This window comes from Rhamphochromis sp. 'chilingali' (genome assembly GCF_963969265.1).
Source record: "Rhamphochromis sp. 'chilingali' genome assembly, chromosome: 1".
Lineage (NCBI taxonomy): Eukaryota > Metazoa > Chordata > Actinopteri > Cichliformes > Cichlidae > Rhamphochromis > Rhamphochromis sp. 'chilingali'.
The window spans coordinates 29,527,360-29,545,094 of NC_137929.1; the positions used below are offsets into that span (position 1 = coordinate 29,527,360).

Genomic DNA, 17,735 nt, shown 5'->3' on the forward strand with positions numbered 1-17,735 from the left:
CCACAACCTATGCTTTTATAGAGGTGCTAACACTTGCTGATGATCAGTTAATCGAGTGGATTGACTAGCAGCACTTGGCTACTATTTACCCTCTTAGCCCTTTAAAACCGGTCGGAGCGGGCACGCTCCGTTTTGCGTAACTATTTTTAAATCCCTGTAGAACCGGAACCACGTGAGCTAGCACAATAATTTTTTTTGCATATGAAACCGGAGGAGTTGTACTTACATCTTATGCCATTAGCTTGCCCTAGGTCATGGTTTCCTTCCACATATAGCTTTGCAAAAATTGCATAAAAAGCACTTGCAGCAGCAAAAACATAATATTCCAGAAACACACTTTGCCGATCCGATCAGCTGTTTGTAACACTTCCTACGTCCATCAGCGCGAACTATCGCATGTCCGCCATGACCTGCCCGAAACCGGAAGTGACGTCATTTTGCGGAAAATGTAGTTTTTTACCTTCGGGGCCTTATAAGCCTATACTGGTGTTTTTAAAAGTCATGTTTGACTTTATGCTTTTCTGAATAGTTTCTGGGATGCTTAGAACTCAAATTGCACTGCTGAAAATAGTTTATTTTGATGCACATGATGTTTTTTTGCAAATTTGGATTGTAATATTTATTTTCGTTTTTCCTGCAGTATATAAAAATTGGTGTATCTCAAAAACAAAACTATGAAGACACTCAAAATAAATTTCCTGTTGTTGCAAACTCTTTTGTGCAACTTTTTTGTATTTACTGTTTTGAGGGATAAACCTCTTAAATTTCTCTAACTAGAAATATATGAAAACAAAAACGATTTTCTATTTTTTTGTACTTTATTGCACTTTTTTGTAATTTATGTAGTTACTATGGACTTAATGCTTACATATTATTAATATTTGGGCTATAATGGTTGTATTAATGTATAGTAACTTGAAATGCTCCCACAAATGGCCCTACAGCATGTAAAAATATAAAGTAAGCTCTGGCGGACTTGGTTCTATGGTAGGTCTTAAAGGGTTAATTCCCACAGTATTCCTATGGAACTAGTAAAGAGGACTTTATAATTTCCACGTTTGTGAGTCTGCTAGTGTCCCTGTGACGTAAATTTCAGGCAGTGGACTTCAAGCAAACTATAAAGAAGTAGAACAGGAAGGACTACAGCACTCAGCAGTTCATGTCGGTGTCTGCAACTGAGAATAATCTAGTCTTAATAAATCCTTAATGTGAACTTTTTACCATGACTGTAGATATTACAGTGAAACTGAAATCTTGTGTTTATATAGCCAGGTACTCTGAATAAAAACATTTTTACTATTAAGCAAATGCACATGTACAGAAAATGAAATTGATAGCCACTAATTTTAAAACAGAGTTTGCCTGATTGCCACGGTGGTTAAAAGGTAAACATAAAATAGAAAATGGCATTTCTAGGGGTGGGATTATCCCCTGGAAAAAAAAATGATGTTCCCAGTTGAGAGGCGATATAATTGCACAGGGAAGCGGTGATTACCGGTGTGGATAAATGGCCGTGTTAAAGGGGTGAATCTGGACATGTGGAAGCTGTTTCCCCCCACTAATAGCTGAATAAGCTGCTGTAATCTATCAGGTTCCTGTGCTGTAGCAGCTGCTGTTTTTGCTCAGTGACATACATACAGCATCATCGTTGCCTTTCTTTTTTATGTTGTTTAAAAAAAATAATGCACAATCGCCGAAAGAGCTGCAGAAATGTTCATAAACACCCATTTATGTAACACAAGCAAAGCTTTTATCTCAGTGTTAACCCACCCACTGCACACAGCCCCACACAAACACTCACTCGCGCACATGTGTCTGAAGAGATGCTGGGGTGCCAAGTGTCGAGGATACATTACTAATTACAGATCGGTCTCTTCAGGGGGTCTCTCCTTTTTAATGATCACCCTACTAATCAAAGCTTTTTTTGTTTTCCCCTTTCTTTGTTCGCTGGTGCTCCTCTGCGTCCAGCCGCACACCAGACTAAACACTACAGTTATTTTTGCCTCTCCTCCACAATCTCCCCCACCGCCCCCACCTCCACCCCGCTGTTCTCCTCCATAATTTCAAGGTCCTTGAAAATCAAGACGTATTTTAGGAGGTGCAATTAGGTTATTTCTGCTCCAGTTGCTGCTATGTTCCATAAAAATGTATTTAAGTTTGTTTTGCTGAGCATTCCCTTGTTTTTATTTTTTTAAATTTTTTCTCCCTCCGTTGGTCGGTCTCACGTTGATAGCAGATTGGATGAGCGCCAAGTCCTTGCACCTGTCCCTCAAAGAGAGACAGACACGCGCACAGACAGAAGAAGACGCGCGCGTGCACAGCATCCTGCGTTGTCAAGGTTATAGGACGGCATAGCTGCTTCCCAGTAGGAGGCAGGCAGAAAGCGATGGAGACAGAAAGGAGACGCTAGGGAGGAGATTGAATAAGTACCAGAAGGAAGCACAAAGAGAGCAGACAAGTGGTTGAAAGAAAAAAAAAAAAGAGGGCTGTTGAGAAATGGAACCTGTAATGATAGTATGGGAGACTCATGAGCGTCAGGCGAGGGAAGGGATAGGGAAAAAATGAGAGAGATGAAGAGAGAATTCAGAGAAAGAGAGATGGCCGCCTGCGTGTCCTCCCCCATCCTTAGGCACATGCTATTCAAAGCCCTGTAATTTGTGTCATTAATTAAAAAGCTGATGGGATGGAGTTGAGGGTTTTGCTCTCTGCAACTCCCTGCTTGAGACAGTGGGGTGGGGGGACGGGAGTGTGTCAGGGTGGGGTGTTTGGGGGGGCCGTATTGCAAAAAATATTGCTGCCATTCTGCCATGAATCTCTATTAGTGGCTAATGATACCATTCTGATACCTCTCAACCATTAGTGTGAAATTGGGAAGCATTAATTATTCAAATGAAAATCCATACAGCTGCCGCTCACATGACAGCGTGTATGCGCTCGCAGCGGCTAAAGATCCCCATTGTTAGCTGCTCGCCGTTTGCAGGACGTGGGCTGTGAGAGGTCTGCACAGCAACCTGTCAGGTGGAAATTATACTTGAAATCTTGTGGGGGGGGAAAATGAAGTAAGGACTGTGTTACACAGAGGCTTTAAAATTGAATTTTATAGGGTATGGTATTGCTGAGCGGCGGGGTGCATATAATCATATTATCTAAACTGTCAAAACTGAAATATGTATATGCACACAAGCAAAAACCTTATTGCGTTTCCTTTAAGTTTTTCATTGTTACGAACAGCTGCTGCCCTCATTTGTAGCCAATGGGGGATTTAGGGGGTGGAGGGGAGGTTGTTAGCAAAATGGCCAACCACGGCGGTGTCTGCGGTGCTTTCTGCATTAGCATGCATGCTCTGCAAAGTGACTTCATCGTCGTGATTAGATGATCAAGTTTGCCTTTTGCTTTCCTGTAATGTTATGAAAATATATTCAGTGCGCCCTGTGCAAAAAACAAACCTTAGATCCAGCCACCGCTACATCAGAACATTTTAGGGGAGGCATGGCTACAGCTACACTTTCTGGTCTAAATGTATGGTTTAGCCCTGTGATAGACTGGCAACCAGTCTGGGGTCTACCTCGCCTTGTGACCTGTGACCGCTGACTCCGCATTGGGTAAGCGGAAGAAAGTTAATGGGTGGATGTTTGACTTAACCTAGTGGCAGAGCAGTGACTGATTAACCTTAAACATTGACCTGCGCTGACTGCACAATGTTCAGCTGTTAGTTACATAACTCAAGGTGAAGTTTATATCCCCCAAACTGTGGCATGTTTTGAAAGATAAACAGCTAGTGCCCGGTAACGTGCATCTTTTTAAGCCGTACATAGGTTTCCGGTTTGTTTCAGCCATCTTGCTAATGTTTCTGCTTGTTTTTGTCTTCTTCACAGCACAATAGCTAATTTTTTGCATGTAGCGTGCTCACGGTCCACTGGGTAATTGTTTCCGATGTTCCCAGATTAGTGAGTCAACTGGTTATCTAACCCTGGACCAGTCCCTAGATAAATCAGGTTGTGGAAGTGAGCGGGAGCATTGAGGTGTGTTAAAGCTAGGCATTGCAACCTCAAACTGCTCCACCCATGCTTCTCTGTGGCTAAAAGATTATCCTGCTTGCACCGGGCTGCCTCCAGGTATGCCAGCATGTAGCTGTTTGAGGCAACGTGTTACATTTTTAAAAAAATGTATCTCAGATAAAGTTTTATCTGTTGGCAAACCCATGCCAACAGATGATGTTTTTTTCTGGATTTTTGGTTGATTAAAATTAAACTACCATAAAAAGTGAGCACAATTACAAATTCAGCAGCGGATCAAATTATTATCTCCCCAACTGTAAGCATATAAATGACATTCAATGCTCAGCGGATTGCAGGTTTCCCCAACCTTATAAACAGTACGTTTGTACAATAACTGAAACTAGCATCACTGAAGGAACAGCGGGCTGGGAGGTCAATTCCTTGATCACTGTTCATAGGATTGGGGAAACCTGCAGTCAGCCGAGACTGAAGAAATCACTTGGATGAGTGACGAAACGTTTCTCCCACAAAACGCTACGTTTATATGAACAGAATCGACTTTGAGGGATTTACTCAACTGGATGATTGAGCGTGCATCAAGACGACATTTAAATTAGTTTAATAAAACAGATGAAAAACACAAAGGGAGACAAGCTTCTAGGACGCCCATATTTAAACAACTAACTTAGCAGCATTTAAAAAAAAAAAAGCTTTGGTCCCTATAGGTAGTTCCCCCCCTTCATAACAGCTGGATGGCGGTGGAGTTTTTTCAAATAACTCGTCAGTTTTGATAGTGTTAAGGCTTAAATTTACGTCCGTGGCCACCTGATTGACTGGTGTGCTGACTGCTGGGCTTCACCTCCTCTAATTCCAGTCTCTGAACTCGCCCTCTCAGCTGCCTTTGCTGTGTCGGGGACTAATCTGACAAATGACATGGCACGCTGTGTGGCATAGACCATCCAAGAAGTTTGGGCTTCTGTTTTGGTGACAGGCATAATGGTGTTTTCTTAGTCTGCTACCTAGCACAGTTTGCTGCTGCTTGCTAATCAAGGTAGCTGGCTGAAAGCTGAGCAGTCCAGCATGGTACAGATGGTAACTTCTGGCTGTAAAAAGACCTACAAAAGTTCGACCAGCAAAATGCAGAGTAAAGGCTACAGTTAAGCTTAATTTTTAAGCCATAATAAAACCAGATATTATAGTGAATAATACTGACACATAGCGCTGTATATAACTCACAAATAGCCCTCCGAAGCCATCGGGACAAGGCTCCATCAAATGTTTCAAATATAGGGTACAGGCAAAGGATCATTTATATTTTGTCGAGTCAATGAATATGATGCTCGAGGGCCTCTTTTATGCGACGGCTCCGTGCCGGGTCCGCGTTTCATCTGGAAGGACCCTTATGTTTTTTGATCTGTACGCACTTTTTTTGATAGTTTCTCAGACGTGAAAGTGGGGACAGAGGAAAAAAGGCGAGGAGAAGGGAGAGAGAAAAGAAAGAGATGAGAGAGCTAAGTGCTTTTTAGTGACTCAGTGACAGCCGTGACCAAAAATCGTATTAAGGTCACAATGGGGGTGGTGCGGTGGAGTAAAGAAGCTTTTCAAATGAATCAATTCTCCATCTCTGCTTTTCCCCGCTGCTTCTCTTGCGTGTGTGTGACTGAGTTTGTCCAAGGCGCATATCGCAGGTGTATATCTCAGTCTGTACTGTCTACGGCGAAACATGAGTCGGTTCAAGCGTTCTGATGGGTGACCTTGTTGCATCTGGCGGTGTCGTCCGGTCGAGCGAAAGGGCCGCCGTGCTGGACTTCGCCCAGGGAGCGGTGTATTTCCTTGTCAGGGATTTCATCCACATCCTTTACTCCCTCCTCACGCCGTCTCCCCCGATGATTGCGTTGTATACCGCTTCTCACATCCCCGCCACTAATGCCTTTTTCTTTAGATCACTCCTCTCGCCTCGGCGCTGTTAGCAATCGCTCAATCAGAAACGCCGGCCTCCCCGCGGTCCCCGTTGTGTGGCCATTGCTCACGGGAGGTGAGGAGGCTTTGATCGGGTAGCGTTTGGCTGTTTACTTTGATTTGATCTATGGGGTCCGCATGCTGTTCAGAGTTATTGGCAAATTTGGGGTGTCGGTAACAGCGATTCACATGCAGCCCGAAGCAATGGTTGCTCGCGCTTGGTATGGACTTGTTGTGTTGCAGTGACAGCTGGAGTGTTTTCTGTTAATGAGGTGCTGTGCTGTACCAGTTTATGATCTGACAAACACAGACAATAAAGTTTACTTTGACTTCAAGCCTCTCCCCTCCCCGTTGTTTTCCTCTCCTTCGTGCTCTTTCCGTCCTCGTTCTCGCTCCTTTTCGTTGGCTCAGTGCCTTCATTAATATTGTTCTCCTCTAATAACTTTCCCATCTTTCAAACTGTACCCCACCTGCCCCCTGCCCACTGACCTCCATACCTCACTCTGTTGCACTCTCCATTTGGAGGAGAGGACTCTTGTAAGCCCTAGTAACAGAGGTTAATCCTCTCTTATTAGAACCGGGATTACTGAAGGGGAAGGGACAGGAGCAGGCGCACGGGGTGGATGCTAACGCCAACTACGAATGAAGGAGACTGACAAAACGCCATGTCTGACATAAAAGGCTTGTTCACTTCACGGAAAAAAAGAATTATATATAGAGTTAAGATGTAATAGGCTCAGTAGTTTGTTTTCAGCAGGCTTTCGGCGTGCCTGTTTAGATGTAGACTGCAAACAGCTCTTACTTTTCCCTTACTTGCAGGAGTCATGTTTAAAAAAATAGGTCACTCAAGCTCCCACTTGAATACGAGATGCTACATAAATTTACTTTAAATTTGAAATGAGCTACTTAACGTTTGAATTGAGTAACAGAAGTAGATCAGTGAGAAACATATTTTCTTGCCTGAAGTCACCGTGATGAAGCTGAACTCAGAAGTACATGGAGTTATTATTCACAGTGGATAATGCTAATGCGAGAGAGATCTCTTGGAGTGAATTAATCACTTGATTCTGCTGATCTGCTTAGCTCTTCTGTGTGATTTAGCATCTCTTAGCTAGCAGGTTTTTAATTTTATTATTTAAATCGTTTATTTTTATATTTTTTGGGTAGATAGAAAGGCTGAGAATACTAAATTTGAACATGCTAGGTGACCACCAGTGTTGGGTAAAACAGGCTACAATGAGCTACAATCAGATGACATTTTACAGCAGCACAGGCATGTTTCTTTCTTCACACTTGCACTACATCACCTGATTTCAGTTTTAAAGGGCATCGTTTTAAATTTTTAATGGCACAAAAGAACAAGGGTGTGACAGTAAATGCAAACTGCGTCCAAGACAGACACAGTTGCTTTACACTGCTAACATAACTTCAATTCTCTGCAAAGATCTCTGCAGATAGCATGCTAACACAAAGCTAGCCAAACACCCAGAATGATGTTAAAGCTGAAAGTATGCTGACCCCAGACCAGCCGCCTGAGGCTGATCTTCAAAACAGGCAGTGGTCAGCATTAGTATTGTAGCCTCCATTTCTACAGTAGAATTTCAGTGGATTGATTTTGTTCTCAGCTTTGCATTAAAAGAAAGACTGTATATACGTCCTCATTAGGATAGGGATTTATGCTAATGAGACTCTAGTTGTAGGGTTTTATTATTAACTGATAATCAGGCCATTTACAGAGTAATGCAAAAGTAATGCAGCAGGTAGTGCGTTACTTACTCCAGAGAGTAATTAAGTAACATAAGCACTTTTTTAGAGTAACGAGTAGCGCTGTAACACATTATTCCTTTACTCTTAGACTGGGTCTAGAGAGTATTTTAAATTCAGGGAATTTAAAATAGAAAGTAGCTCGTCCACAGAAGGACTGGTAGCTCCCCTTACGATAAGGGTTCAGATCGCGCGAACAGGTGTGAAATGTGTGTGTTTAGTTAGTTAGTTTGTTTGCTTGTTTTAATCAATTTTAAATCATGCTTTTTATTTGTTTTTGTTTCTAATGTCTCTGTAAAGCACTTTGAATCACCTTGTTGTTGAATTGTGCTATACAAATAAACTTGCCTTGCCTTGCCTTGCCTAGTCATCTAACTACTACCTCAACACTGATGACCACTAATAAAACTCAAGTTTAATACTAACATACAAATGGTAACGTGTTTGGAAATATGTCAATGTTTCAAGTGTGTGTCAATAACAATGTGTTTATGCAGATTTAAATCTCGATCTCAGTCCAAGTGAAATCAATATCCAGCAAGTCATCCATTATAATAATCTAATAACAGTCGCACCAGTCAATTTAGAATGATTTACATCATCTGCTGCATCCCATTGAATAAGGGGAGGTATCGTATACGGTAATCATCATCATTGTCATCAGTCTGTTCAGGTTATGAGTGTCTGATTATTAGTTTAGGAGCTAAATCAATGTGTGGTGTTTTGCAGTGGCTGAATTGTTGGACAGATTATTTTCTCTTTTCGCTTGAACAAACTTGAAAATGGTTAAAACATTTCTGAAGAATTCAGAAGTTTCTAATTATCATAACATTTTAAAAAGTCTACAATATGTAAACATTTTATATGACTGGAGAAAATTCAGTTGCATTTTATATAGTGCCAGAATACAGAAATCAAAGCTAAGAGAAGCTACTTAAGTTAAACAGAAATGCTGCACATTGTGCTGTATATGGAGAATTAGGTCAATTTAAGTAGATTAACATGGGTGAATGTTGGATTATTGGTTTTTAGTGTAGATTACTTAATGGAAATAAGAATAAATTTTCCTTTCTTGTGGTTTATTTCTAAAAACAAGTGTTTTCAAGTCACAGCGGATAGTTATACGTTATATTATTATTAATATTATTATTATTATTATTATTATTATTATTATTATTATTATTATTATTACAGGATTTTCATATTTATGCTGAAAAACTGTCATGGTGAATGAGAGGTGTATATGTGCAGGTAAATACGGGTATATATGGTTGATTTGTTGATAGTTGATGACGACGATGATGATGTGAAGTGAATGACCCTTTGCCTTGATTGTACGCCGGGAAGGGTTCTAGCCTAGGTCAGCATAACTAAGGGAGGGTCGGGGTCACCTGATCCTGCTCTAACTATAAGCTTTAAACAGAAGCATTAAGCTTAAACCTGCCATCTATAAATGACAATATGTTGAAATGTTTTTTAAGCCTTTTCTAAAAGCCCTGCCTCGTCTCATACATTCCCATCCCCACAGCGATGTCTCTGTTTTTTTGTTGCCGTGCAGGCGTCAGTGCAAAAGCCCAGAGCATCTTCTACAACAATTTCAGAGTTGATTAATCTGTCTTTTTCCAGCAGGCTCATATGAGGCGCAACGCTGTCTGCTTTCTAAAAAAAACCAAAAAAAACAACTGACAATCAAATTTTGTGTGTCCCTCTGTTACTAACCCATGTTTCTCTTGGAGTGTCTGGAAAATAAAGACAGTGATCATGATGTTAACCTGTTCTTTGTATTTTTTCTTTCTTTCTCTCTCCCCTTCATGCCTAAAAAAATAGAAGTGGAACAAAAAGGTAACTAAATACCAACAACTTTTCTTTGTCTTTGTCACCTTGCATTTCCATTTGGGCACGCGCTTGCTATTTTCCGGTGACGGGCCGCTACGGCAACTTTTCGTAGGACCATTGTGTTGTTCGCTACTGTGGCTCAACATGCATTTCATGGGGAATATCTGGTTTTTCCATGAAACACCGTTAGGGAATTTCATGTACAGCAGCGTCCAAAATATTAATTAACCTTCCGACCCCGTGCCTTCACTTCTTGTTCATCAGCAGTATCAACCACACGGGTTCTGATATCCAAGCCATCGCAAACCTCCTCGCTGCTGAAATCTCATAACCCCGGCGTGTTTTTATTCCCTGTAATAACTGAAAATTCTTCCAGCTCTGCGTTATCAGCTGCATAATATTAAAGCAGAGGGCTATACAGGTTGATCAATAGCTTGTCCAGTAAGCTGTCAGCATTTTTCATTATAGCTCTAACATGATGATGACTATAACCTTCAGGGACTAAAAAGAGTCAATACTAGGGATAAATCATAGCAGCTGTATTCTTACCTTATCAGCACTGTATGATGCTGCAAAACATATGCTAAAGCTACACTTGTGCCCCAGGAGCTTTGCACCGTGTTTGTAGTCTTACCTTTTAACATGACCTGGAGAATTTGTTCATTGTCAGATGTTAACAATAAAGATGTATCGAAGCCAAACCGCAGAAATGGAATGAGTTTGGCTTTGATACCTGCGCCGCATTATCTTTTTGCACGATGCCATAAATATAAAGCCGGGTTCGAGTTAAAGATGGGATTGAAATCATTAAACGAGTCGAGAGCTCTGCTGAAGTGGCCGAGGCAATGCATTTTTTTCGGTCTCGTTGTAGTCATTAGTTAGTGGCGTGTCGCGAAACCAAAAGCAACGAGAACGAGCAGCGAAGGTGAGTTACAAACGTTTTACCGATGTGACGGGCGGTGCTGTGGTAACGGTTGTGAAGTTCCCCATGAAAGCCATGTGAGCCTTTGTATCGCTCCTCTAATGTCTTCCATTCACTCCTCCATCTCTTGCATCCTTAAAAACAACAAAAAAGCATATTTTACAACCTCCATAGAGCCCAGTGTGCTGTCAGAACAAAGCTTGCCGACTCTGACCTTGTACCCCAGCGCATCTTGTGTTTCTCAACCATAGAAACGGCCCTCTTAGCGTTTAGCTGAGCACCGCTGAGATGTGTGCCGAGGCTGTATGTCAACAGGACGCATCTCGCCACATTTTCACCTGCAGGTAGACAACATGTTTAATCTTAGGAGATTACAAGGGAAAGAAGCCTCTGTGTTTTTTTTGTTTTTTTTTTCTTCCCTGTCTCTTCCTCGACGGAGCCCGCAGCTTTTACCTCTCAATGGATCCACGGCTAGAAGCTGTCAGCGCACTGTCAGGCTGTTGGCCTGCTACAGCGGAGAGAGCCTTCTCGCACACATCGTTTTTATTTCTGATATTCGTCTGGAGCAAACCTGTTGAAAGTGGGGGAAGCTCTTAATTGTGCCTTCTTTTCTGCCTGTGTTTCTCCTTCGTCTGCTGTTTTAGCTTTCGTTGTTACATGTGTTATTGTTTGTACAATTTTAATTGCAGTATTAAACTCTTACGCTGTGTTGTTGTTGTAATTCTGTATGCAGATGCAATCTACTTAGAAAGAAAAGAAAATTATAATTGTCTCAGTCCACGATAATCCATAATGAACTAAAATTAGCTTTCCACCATTGACCCTCTCCAGCTGTATTGGCTTTATCAGATCTGACTACAAACCGGTTTACATATAATTAGGTTATTGTGTGTGGGGCTGTAAATCATGTCACGGGGCTGAAAAATGTCATGTAGGTGAAATAATGGACAGGCTATCATTACACAGATGATGTCACTTTAATTTGTTTTCTTTCTCCTAAATCTCTACCTTGGCCAATAATTGAACTGCAGCTATTTATCAAAAAATTTAGGTTGGGGGCGGGGGGTTGTGTCTTTAATGCTGTTTACTAAGAAGTGCCGCTGGGGTGCTTTAACCAAAGAGAAGAATGAAACCTATTTTCTTCCCTGGCACAGTATCTAATTGGATGTGAAAAGAAGCCATTGTGCAAAGTTTAACTGAAACTAAAGGGAACCAAAATGGTAATTTGTGTGTGTTTCTGTGGGCGAGTTAGTGGTGTTCGGGTAAGTTCCATCAGTGACTTCTGACTCGTTTCTGCTCTGCATTAAGTCAGCAGAGATAACCCTGACTTCATTTACTCTTCTCTCCCTCCAAACTCAAAGCCAGTTTATTCAGACAGATTGTAACTACCCGCCTCTGGGGTCCGGTAACTGTAGTCGAAGTATCATATGTAACAGCTGAAGACTACAGTAAGTAATTGAAAGCAAAGCAGTGCTCACTGCACTGGAGACACTGTTGGAAATAATGAAAAGGCTCATTGTGGGTTGGGTTTTTTTGTTATTGATTGTGTTCTGTTTAATTTTAGTAATAAAATCCAAATAATTCTAACTATCAGTGTTCTTCACGCAAATCTTTTTTTATCTGCTTTTCTTCTAAAACTGCCCATCTTAACACAGATTTCAACCTGTTCAATTTTGTCTCTGATTCGTCTGTCTAATACCTGCCAATGTAACTCTGTAATTGTCTTTCCCCATTTTTGGCTCCTCAGTATTCCTGTGCCCAGGGCTTCTGCGGAGGGTGTACCAGAGCGAGCATCTCTTTGAATCGGACCACCAGTCCGGAGCTTGGTGCAAAGACCCTCTTCAAGCTTCGGATAAGATCTACTACATGCCTTGGACACCCTACCGCACGGACACCTTGACCGAATACTCATCCAAAGAAGACTTTGTCGCTGGAAGGCCGACAACGACCTACAAGCTTCCGCATCGCGTTGACGGAACGGGCTTTGTGGTCTACGACGGGGCGCTCTTCTTCAACAAGGAGCGCACACGCAACATTGTCAAGTTTGACCTGCGAACTCGCATCAAGAGCGGCGAGGCCATCATAGCCAACGCCAACTACCACGACACGTCGCCGTACCGCTGGGGAGGGAAATCAGACATTGATTTGGCTGTTGACGAAAACGGCCTGTGGGTGATTTACGCGACCGAGCAGAACAACGGGCGGATTGTGATCAGCCAACTCAATCCCTACACACTGCGCGTTGAGGGGACCTGGGACACGGCGTATGACAAGCGTTCGGCATCCAACGCCTTCATGATTTGCGGAATCCTTTATGTGGTGAAGTCGGTGTATGAGGATGATGACAATGAAGCGACGGGAAACAAGATCGATTACATCTACAACACAGAACTCAGTAAAGACGGCTTCCTGGACATCCCTTTCCCCAACTCCTATCAGTACATTGCTGCTGTGGATTATAACCCCCGGGACAATCTGCTGTATGTTTGGAACAATTACCACGTTGTCAAGTACTCTCTTGATTTTGGAGCATTGGACAACAGGCTAGGTAAGACCAGCTTCTTTATTTTTCATATACATGAAATGGCACTGAAAGACTTGAAGGTGTAAGAGAATCTGAATGCATAGGAACATCACATGAGCAGTGGATTTGATTTGCACACATAGAATTTGAAATGAGGATCTCATTAAATTTGAATTGTTACTTTTTTTTCTGCAATGAAACAATGATGCAATTTCAGATGGCAGGCACGTAGCAGAATCCTAGCCTTCTGGCTAGGTGTCATTCCCAGTGTGTTTATCAATGTTTGACCAAAATTTGACCAGTGATTCCCAGCGTATTATTTTTTTATCCACTACCCTTTCATTTTAAAAATAAGCCGTAAAAGCATTCTGATGTCAACGACTTTCAGACGTGCCCTCCTTTTCATGTGTCTGATTCCATCTGAATGAGTCACTTTTCCATAAAAGTCATGGCGGCTTCAGAAACATGAAAAAAAATCTAATTAATTAATCTCGCAGAAATCTAAAGGAAGTCTTTTTTCAGACCCTGAGCTGTCACAGAATCACAGTTTATGAGCTGAACTTTAATAATCATCTTATTTTGTTACTACACTTTGCCTCCCTTCCCTTCTACAATAACCACATAGACTGTGTATCACTTGCGGTCATGTAGTACATAATATTGGATGAGCGACTATATGAGGAAGCTGAATGCAACAATGACCTGTCTGGGTTCATAGTGAGCTCATTGCTATACGATCTGACATGCCTACCGGAATGTCAAACTGAATTTACATCAAGGGCCAGATGCACTCTACTTTGAACTTACTGTAAGAAAAGTAAATTTCTTTAAAATTTATTGGAATTTCCAACCCTTTAATTGTTTATCTGTTACTTAATTACTTTGGTGTAGCATGAATGACAATTCAAGCTTAAAATTGATGAAAATACAGTTAAAATGTCAAGATCTTTGAACTCCGTCCAGATTGGACTTGAGGTTGGGTTGATTCTGTCCCCCGGGCCTTATGTTTGACACCCCTACCCTGGGCGATGAGTGATTTTACTTTACTAATGACTCTTTTGATCTCACCCCAGCTATTTTTAAACTTTTTATTAGCGTGTTTGTTCTGGCTGACACTTTTTATGTGTTGCGTGAAGAACAGCTTGGCATGGCACGTCTTGTTTTTGTCGGATTTTGGTCAAACACTGATAAACATATGCATTTATACTTAAAGAGTGTGTGGGCTAGTGGCAATTGGCTGTGGGGTATGGTGCTCAGTGTATTTTGATTCGTCCCAAATTGGAAGCGAAGCACAGTTTAACACATGGCGACGTACTGCAGACAGATGACTATTAAAAACTGTGCCTAGCATAAATCTAAGCACCATTTTTAGCATTCATATGATGTGTTTTCTTTCATCACATGTAACAATAGGAGAAAAGATTTTTTAGGCACAGAAATAATAATTCTATTGTCTTAAATTCTCAGGCGCGTCGCACATTTTCCGTTTAACTCGAGAGTTTTTCCGCACATTCTTTAGCCACAGGCTTAGGGCTTTTATTCAGTCTGGCTGTTGACTTTGAAAAAGGAACAAGTGACTGCTCACATTAAACTTCCCAGAACTCTTTTGAAAAGTCTAATTTCTCCACTCCATTGTTCTTTTTATAAATTGGTGCTTGTTGGGAAGCATAAAACGGAGAAAAAGAACCTGTTTTGACACACCAAGGTAATTCTTTGCGCTATCTCATCAACAGCTCCAGTCAAAAATGTCACAAGTTATTTGACTGTGAAATCCTTACTCCTGCTTTCTCTATGGAGCTTTATTCTACCTGCCGCTTGCCAGTTTAATTTATTTTCTTTAGCTGGCTGCTACTTTTCTCAAAATTTTTTTTTTTTTTTTTTTTTACACATCGAGTCGCGCTCCAGCACACCCTGTAATGCATTCATTCTTTCAGTGGCCGTACTTACAGCGTTCACTTTTGACGATGCATGACTGTCCAAAATGTAATATGTCGTAGTTAAGGACCTTAGAGTGGTGTTATGTGCTTTTTATATTAGATGGTTCGGCGTTTATACGCAGTGGTCACACATTTCTGCTGCCCTCCAAAGAGTCTGCTGCATAAATATAGATAGTAAAATGTTGCATTAAGTGAATGGATGGAGTTGCAGAGCAAATATAAACGTCAGATAAACAGACTGATCGAGGAATGAAAGAGTGATTGAATGGGCTCCAGAGTAAGGAAGGATACAGACTTAATCTGAATAAAGCACTGGCTGTTAGCTTCCACACGGTTGTCTCTCACGAGTAGCCTAATTTTAAGATGACAGGATAGTCACAACCACATTGTTTGAATCAGCATCGGCGTACCACTTCACTGCACACAAATTAGTCTGTACTCGCAGCTGTATTGCATTGTTTCTTCCATTAATTTGCTAGTCCGGTGAGGATGCGCAAAGAGGAAACCTGGAAACATCTGTCAGAGAAAAGCACAACGATGAACCAGCTGAGAAAGTGTGGAAAATGAGGATATGATTCCTTTTGATGCAACAATGTGAGTTGTTTTTAAGCTAAAAAGAAATGCTAAGTGTTAGTTGTAGTTCATTCTGAGTCATTGTTGTCATTCAGCGAGCCCAGAACAAATGATTCGATGAACCACAGAACACTAGAGAGTCAAAAGCCGATGTAGTCTCTTCCTTTTCCTGCAAACATGAGCTTCTGAAATTTGATCCAGTGTCATGATCACAGTGCCTGTTAGCGCTTACAGAAAGGTGTCATTCTCTGATCGCACTAACACAAGCTCATTTCCACTTGTGCTTCCACTTCCACGAGCATGCCTGACCTGCCACAGCAGTGGAGCATGGTACATGGGCAACAGAGCAGCAGATACATGGCCAGACCCACAGCTGGGGCTCCATTGCCGTATGCCCAGGGTACAGCACATGTTACGGGGGGAGTAGGTTGGGGCAGGGGGATGATGACTGGAATTGCCAAAACCACATTACAACCTTAAAAAATGTGTCCAATTTAAAAAATCTACAAATTAGGTTGGATGTGCACACTGGCTGTGAGCTTCACTTAATTGTCCACTTGCAGCCTCCTCAACAAGCCGACCAGTATTTTGATCCAGACAGGATGTTTTTAAAGACAGATGATCCATGCACAAGTGTGCTCGTCTGATAATTAATTTCATTAACTTGCAGTAGAAAGTGTAGCTTTTAGTAGGCAGATATAAAAGCTCTGTTATCACTTTTCATGATCGCATTCAATGCTGATTATGTGAGGACAGCTGAAATAAATTTGCTGTGTTAATATTTTTAAAGCATAAATGAAAGTAAAGCTTGAGGACAACACTACATGAATGGTTAGTAAGCATGCATGCAAGCATGAACTTAAAAAAAAAAACATGGTGGTAAATGGAAAATATTACAAAGGCCAAAGCAGCCTCTCTAGAGCATGTTGATCTGACAGTAGCTGACTCTCAACTATCCATCAGCCAGCGCTTCAAATTCACCTTTTGTAGTGTTTTTCACCTCCTCCATCACTTTGCGATTCAGCTCAATCATCTCCTTCACTGAGGACAGACTTCACGGGATTGTTTTAGGACTACGAAGATTGCCGCCCAGCAAGTTGAGGAGCTGCATGAAATTAGTATCAACGCTGTTAGTTGAAGACCAGGCAGCCAAAAGAAAAAAAAAAAAAAGAAATCCTTGAAAAAATTGATGTTCCAATGAAACCAAATATGTCCCATCACATGGACAATTTTCTTACTGAAGGACTGCCACGGGTAACAACTGAAAACAATTACTCCTTCTCTCAACTGCTTTATGTTTACTGTCATTGGTTCTCATCCAACAAGGTGCTAATGAATAACCCTGAAACAGATCCTGAAATGGTTCATTTGGAAATATACCAGTTTTTAGGTTTGTACCTTGCTTAGAAAATACCAAATCAAACATATTTTAACTAACAGTTTCAACTAGTACGACCCATCTCAGCTGGACTTTACGCTAATCAGCAAAGGTAATTATGCTAACATGCTAAACGACATGTTAGCATATTATTCACTTAAAAAAGACCTCCTTTAGATAAACAAACACGATAACTAATTATCGTTTGTATTTTGATGCTACTGTGTTCTCACTATATACTGGAGTGTATACTGGGGTTAAATATATTTAACCTCGCTCCTGATTTTTAGCACTGCATGTAGCGCAAACAACAGTCAAGTCAAAAACGGACTTTTACTTTGCGGGTTTTCATCCAACGCAGTAGAGACAACAGAAATGACACTGTGTAGTTCTGTTCTAACTATTCATTAAGTCACTAAGGATCACTGTTTCAAAGAGAAGACTGCCATTAATTAAATAAAAGAACAATAAAGTAGATTCAGAGCATCAGAAGACACACAAAAGCTGATGTTGGAATTCGGTGTAATGAATTGTGCATTTGTTGGCTTTACAATTTGTTGGCTTTACATTCTTGAATGAACAGATCAACCCTAACTTGACCGCAATTCCCTGCGTCATTTAAAACATGCGACCCAAGATGCTGTAGAACAGGTTACAGAGCTGAGTCATTTTCACATATTTATTGACTCTCAAGCTACAAATTTCTGAGCAGATCTCAGTAAATGTAATAAAGTTGCTTCATTTACCGTCTGTAACTTTGCAAATTGTGGGTAAAAGAGAGGCAGCGCACTGCAAACAGTGCTCCGCAGGAAATCAGAAAATATCCATTATCAAAGCAGACTGT

The 17,735-nt window shown here is 41.2% G+C and overlaps 1 protein-coding gene across 12 annotated transcripts in view; it reads left to right on the forward strand.

Annotated features, from left to right (window-relative positions):
- LOC308410241 (adhesion G protein-coupled receptor L3) overlaps positions 1-17,735 on the forward strand; it is a 267,657-nt gene that overhangs the window by 144,935 nt on the left and 104,987 nt on the right. For 7 of the 12 annotated variants that reach the window (XM_080903456.1, XM_080903455.1, XM_080903451.1 and 4 more), the window contains 2 exons: positions 9,549-9,563; positions 12,227-13,027. In XM_080903456.1, coding sequence (XP_080759582.1) covers positions 9,549-9,563; positions 12,227-13,027 — 816 coding nt within the window. Of the gene's footprint in view, positions 1-9,548; positions 9,564-12,217; positions 13,028-17,735 lie in introns of all 12 variants that reach the window. The other 5 variants (XM_080903458.1, XM_080903452.1, XM_080903453.1 and 2 more) reach the window with 2 other exon arrangements.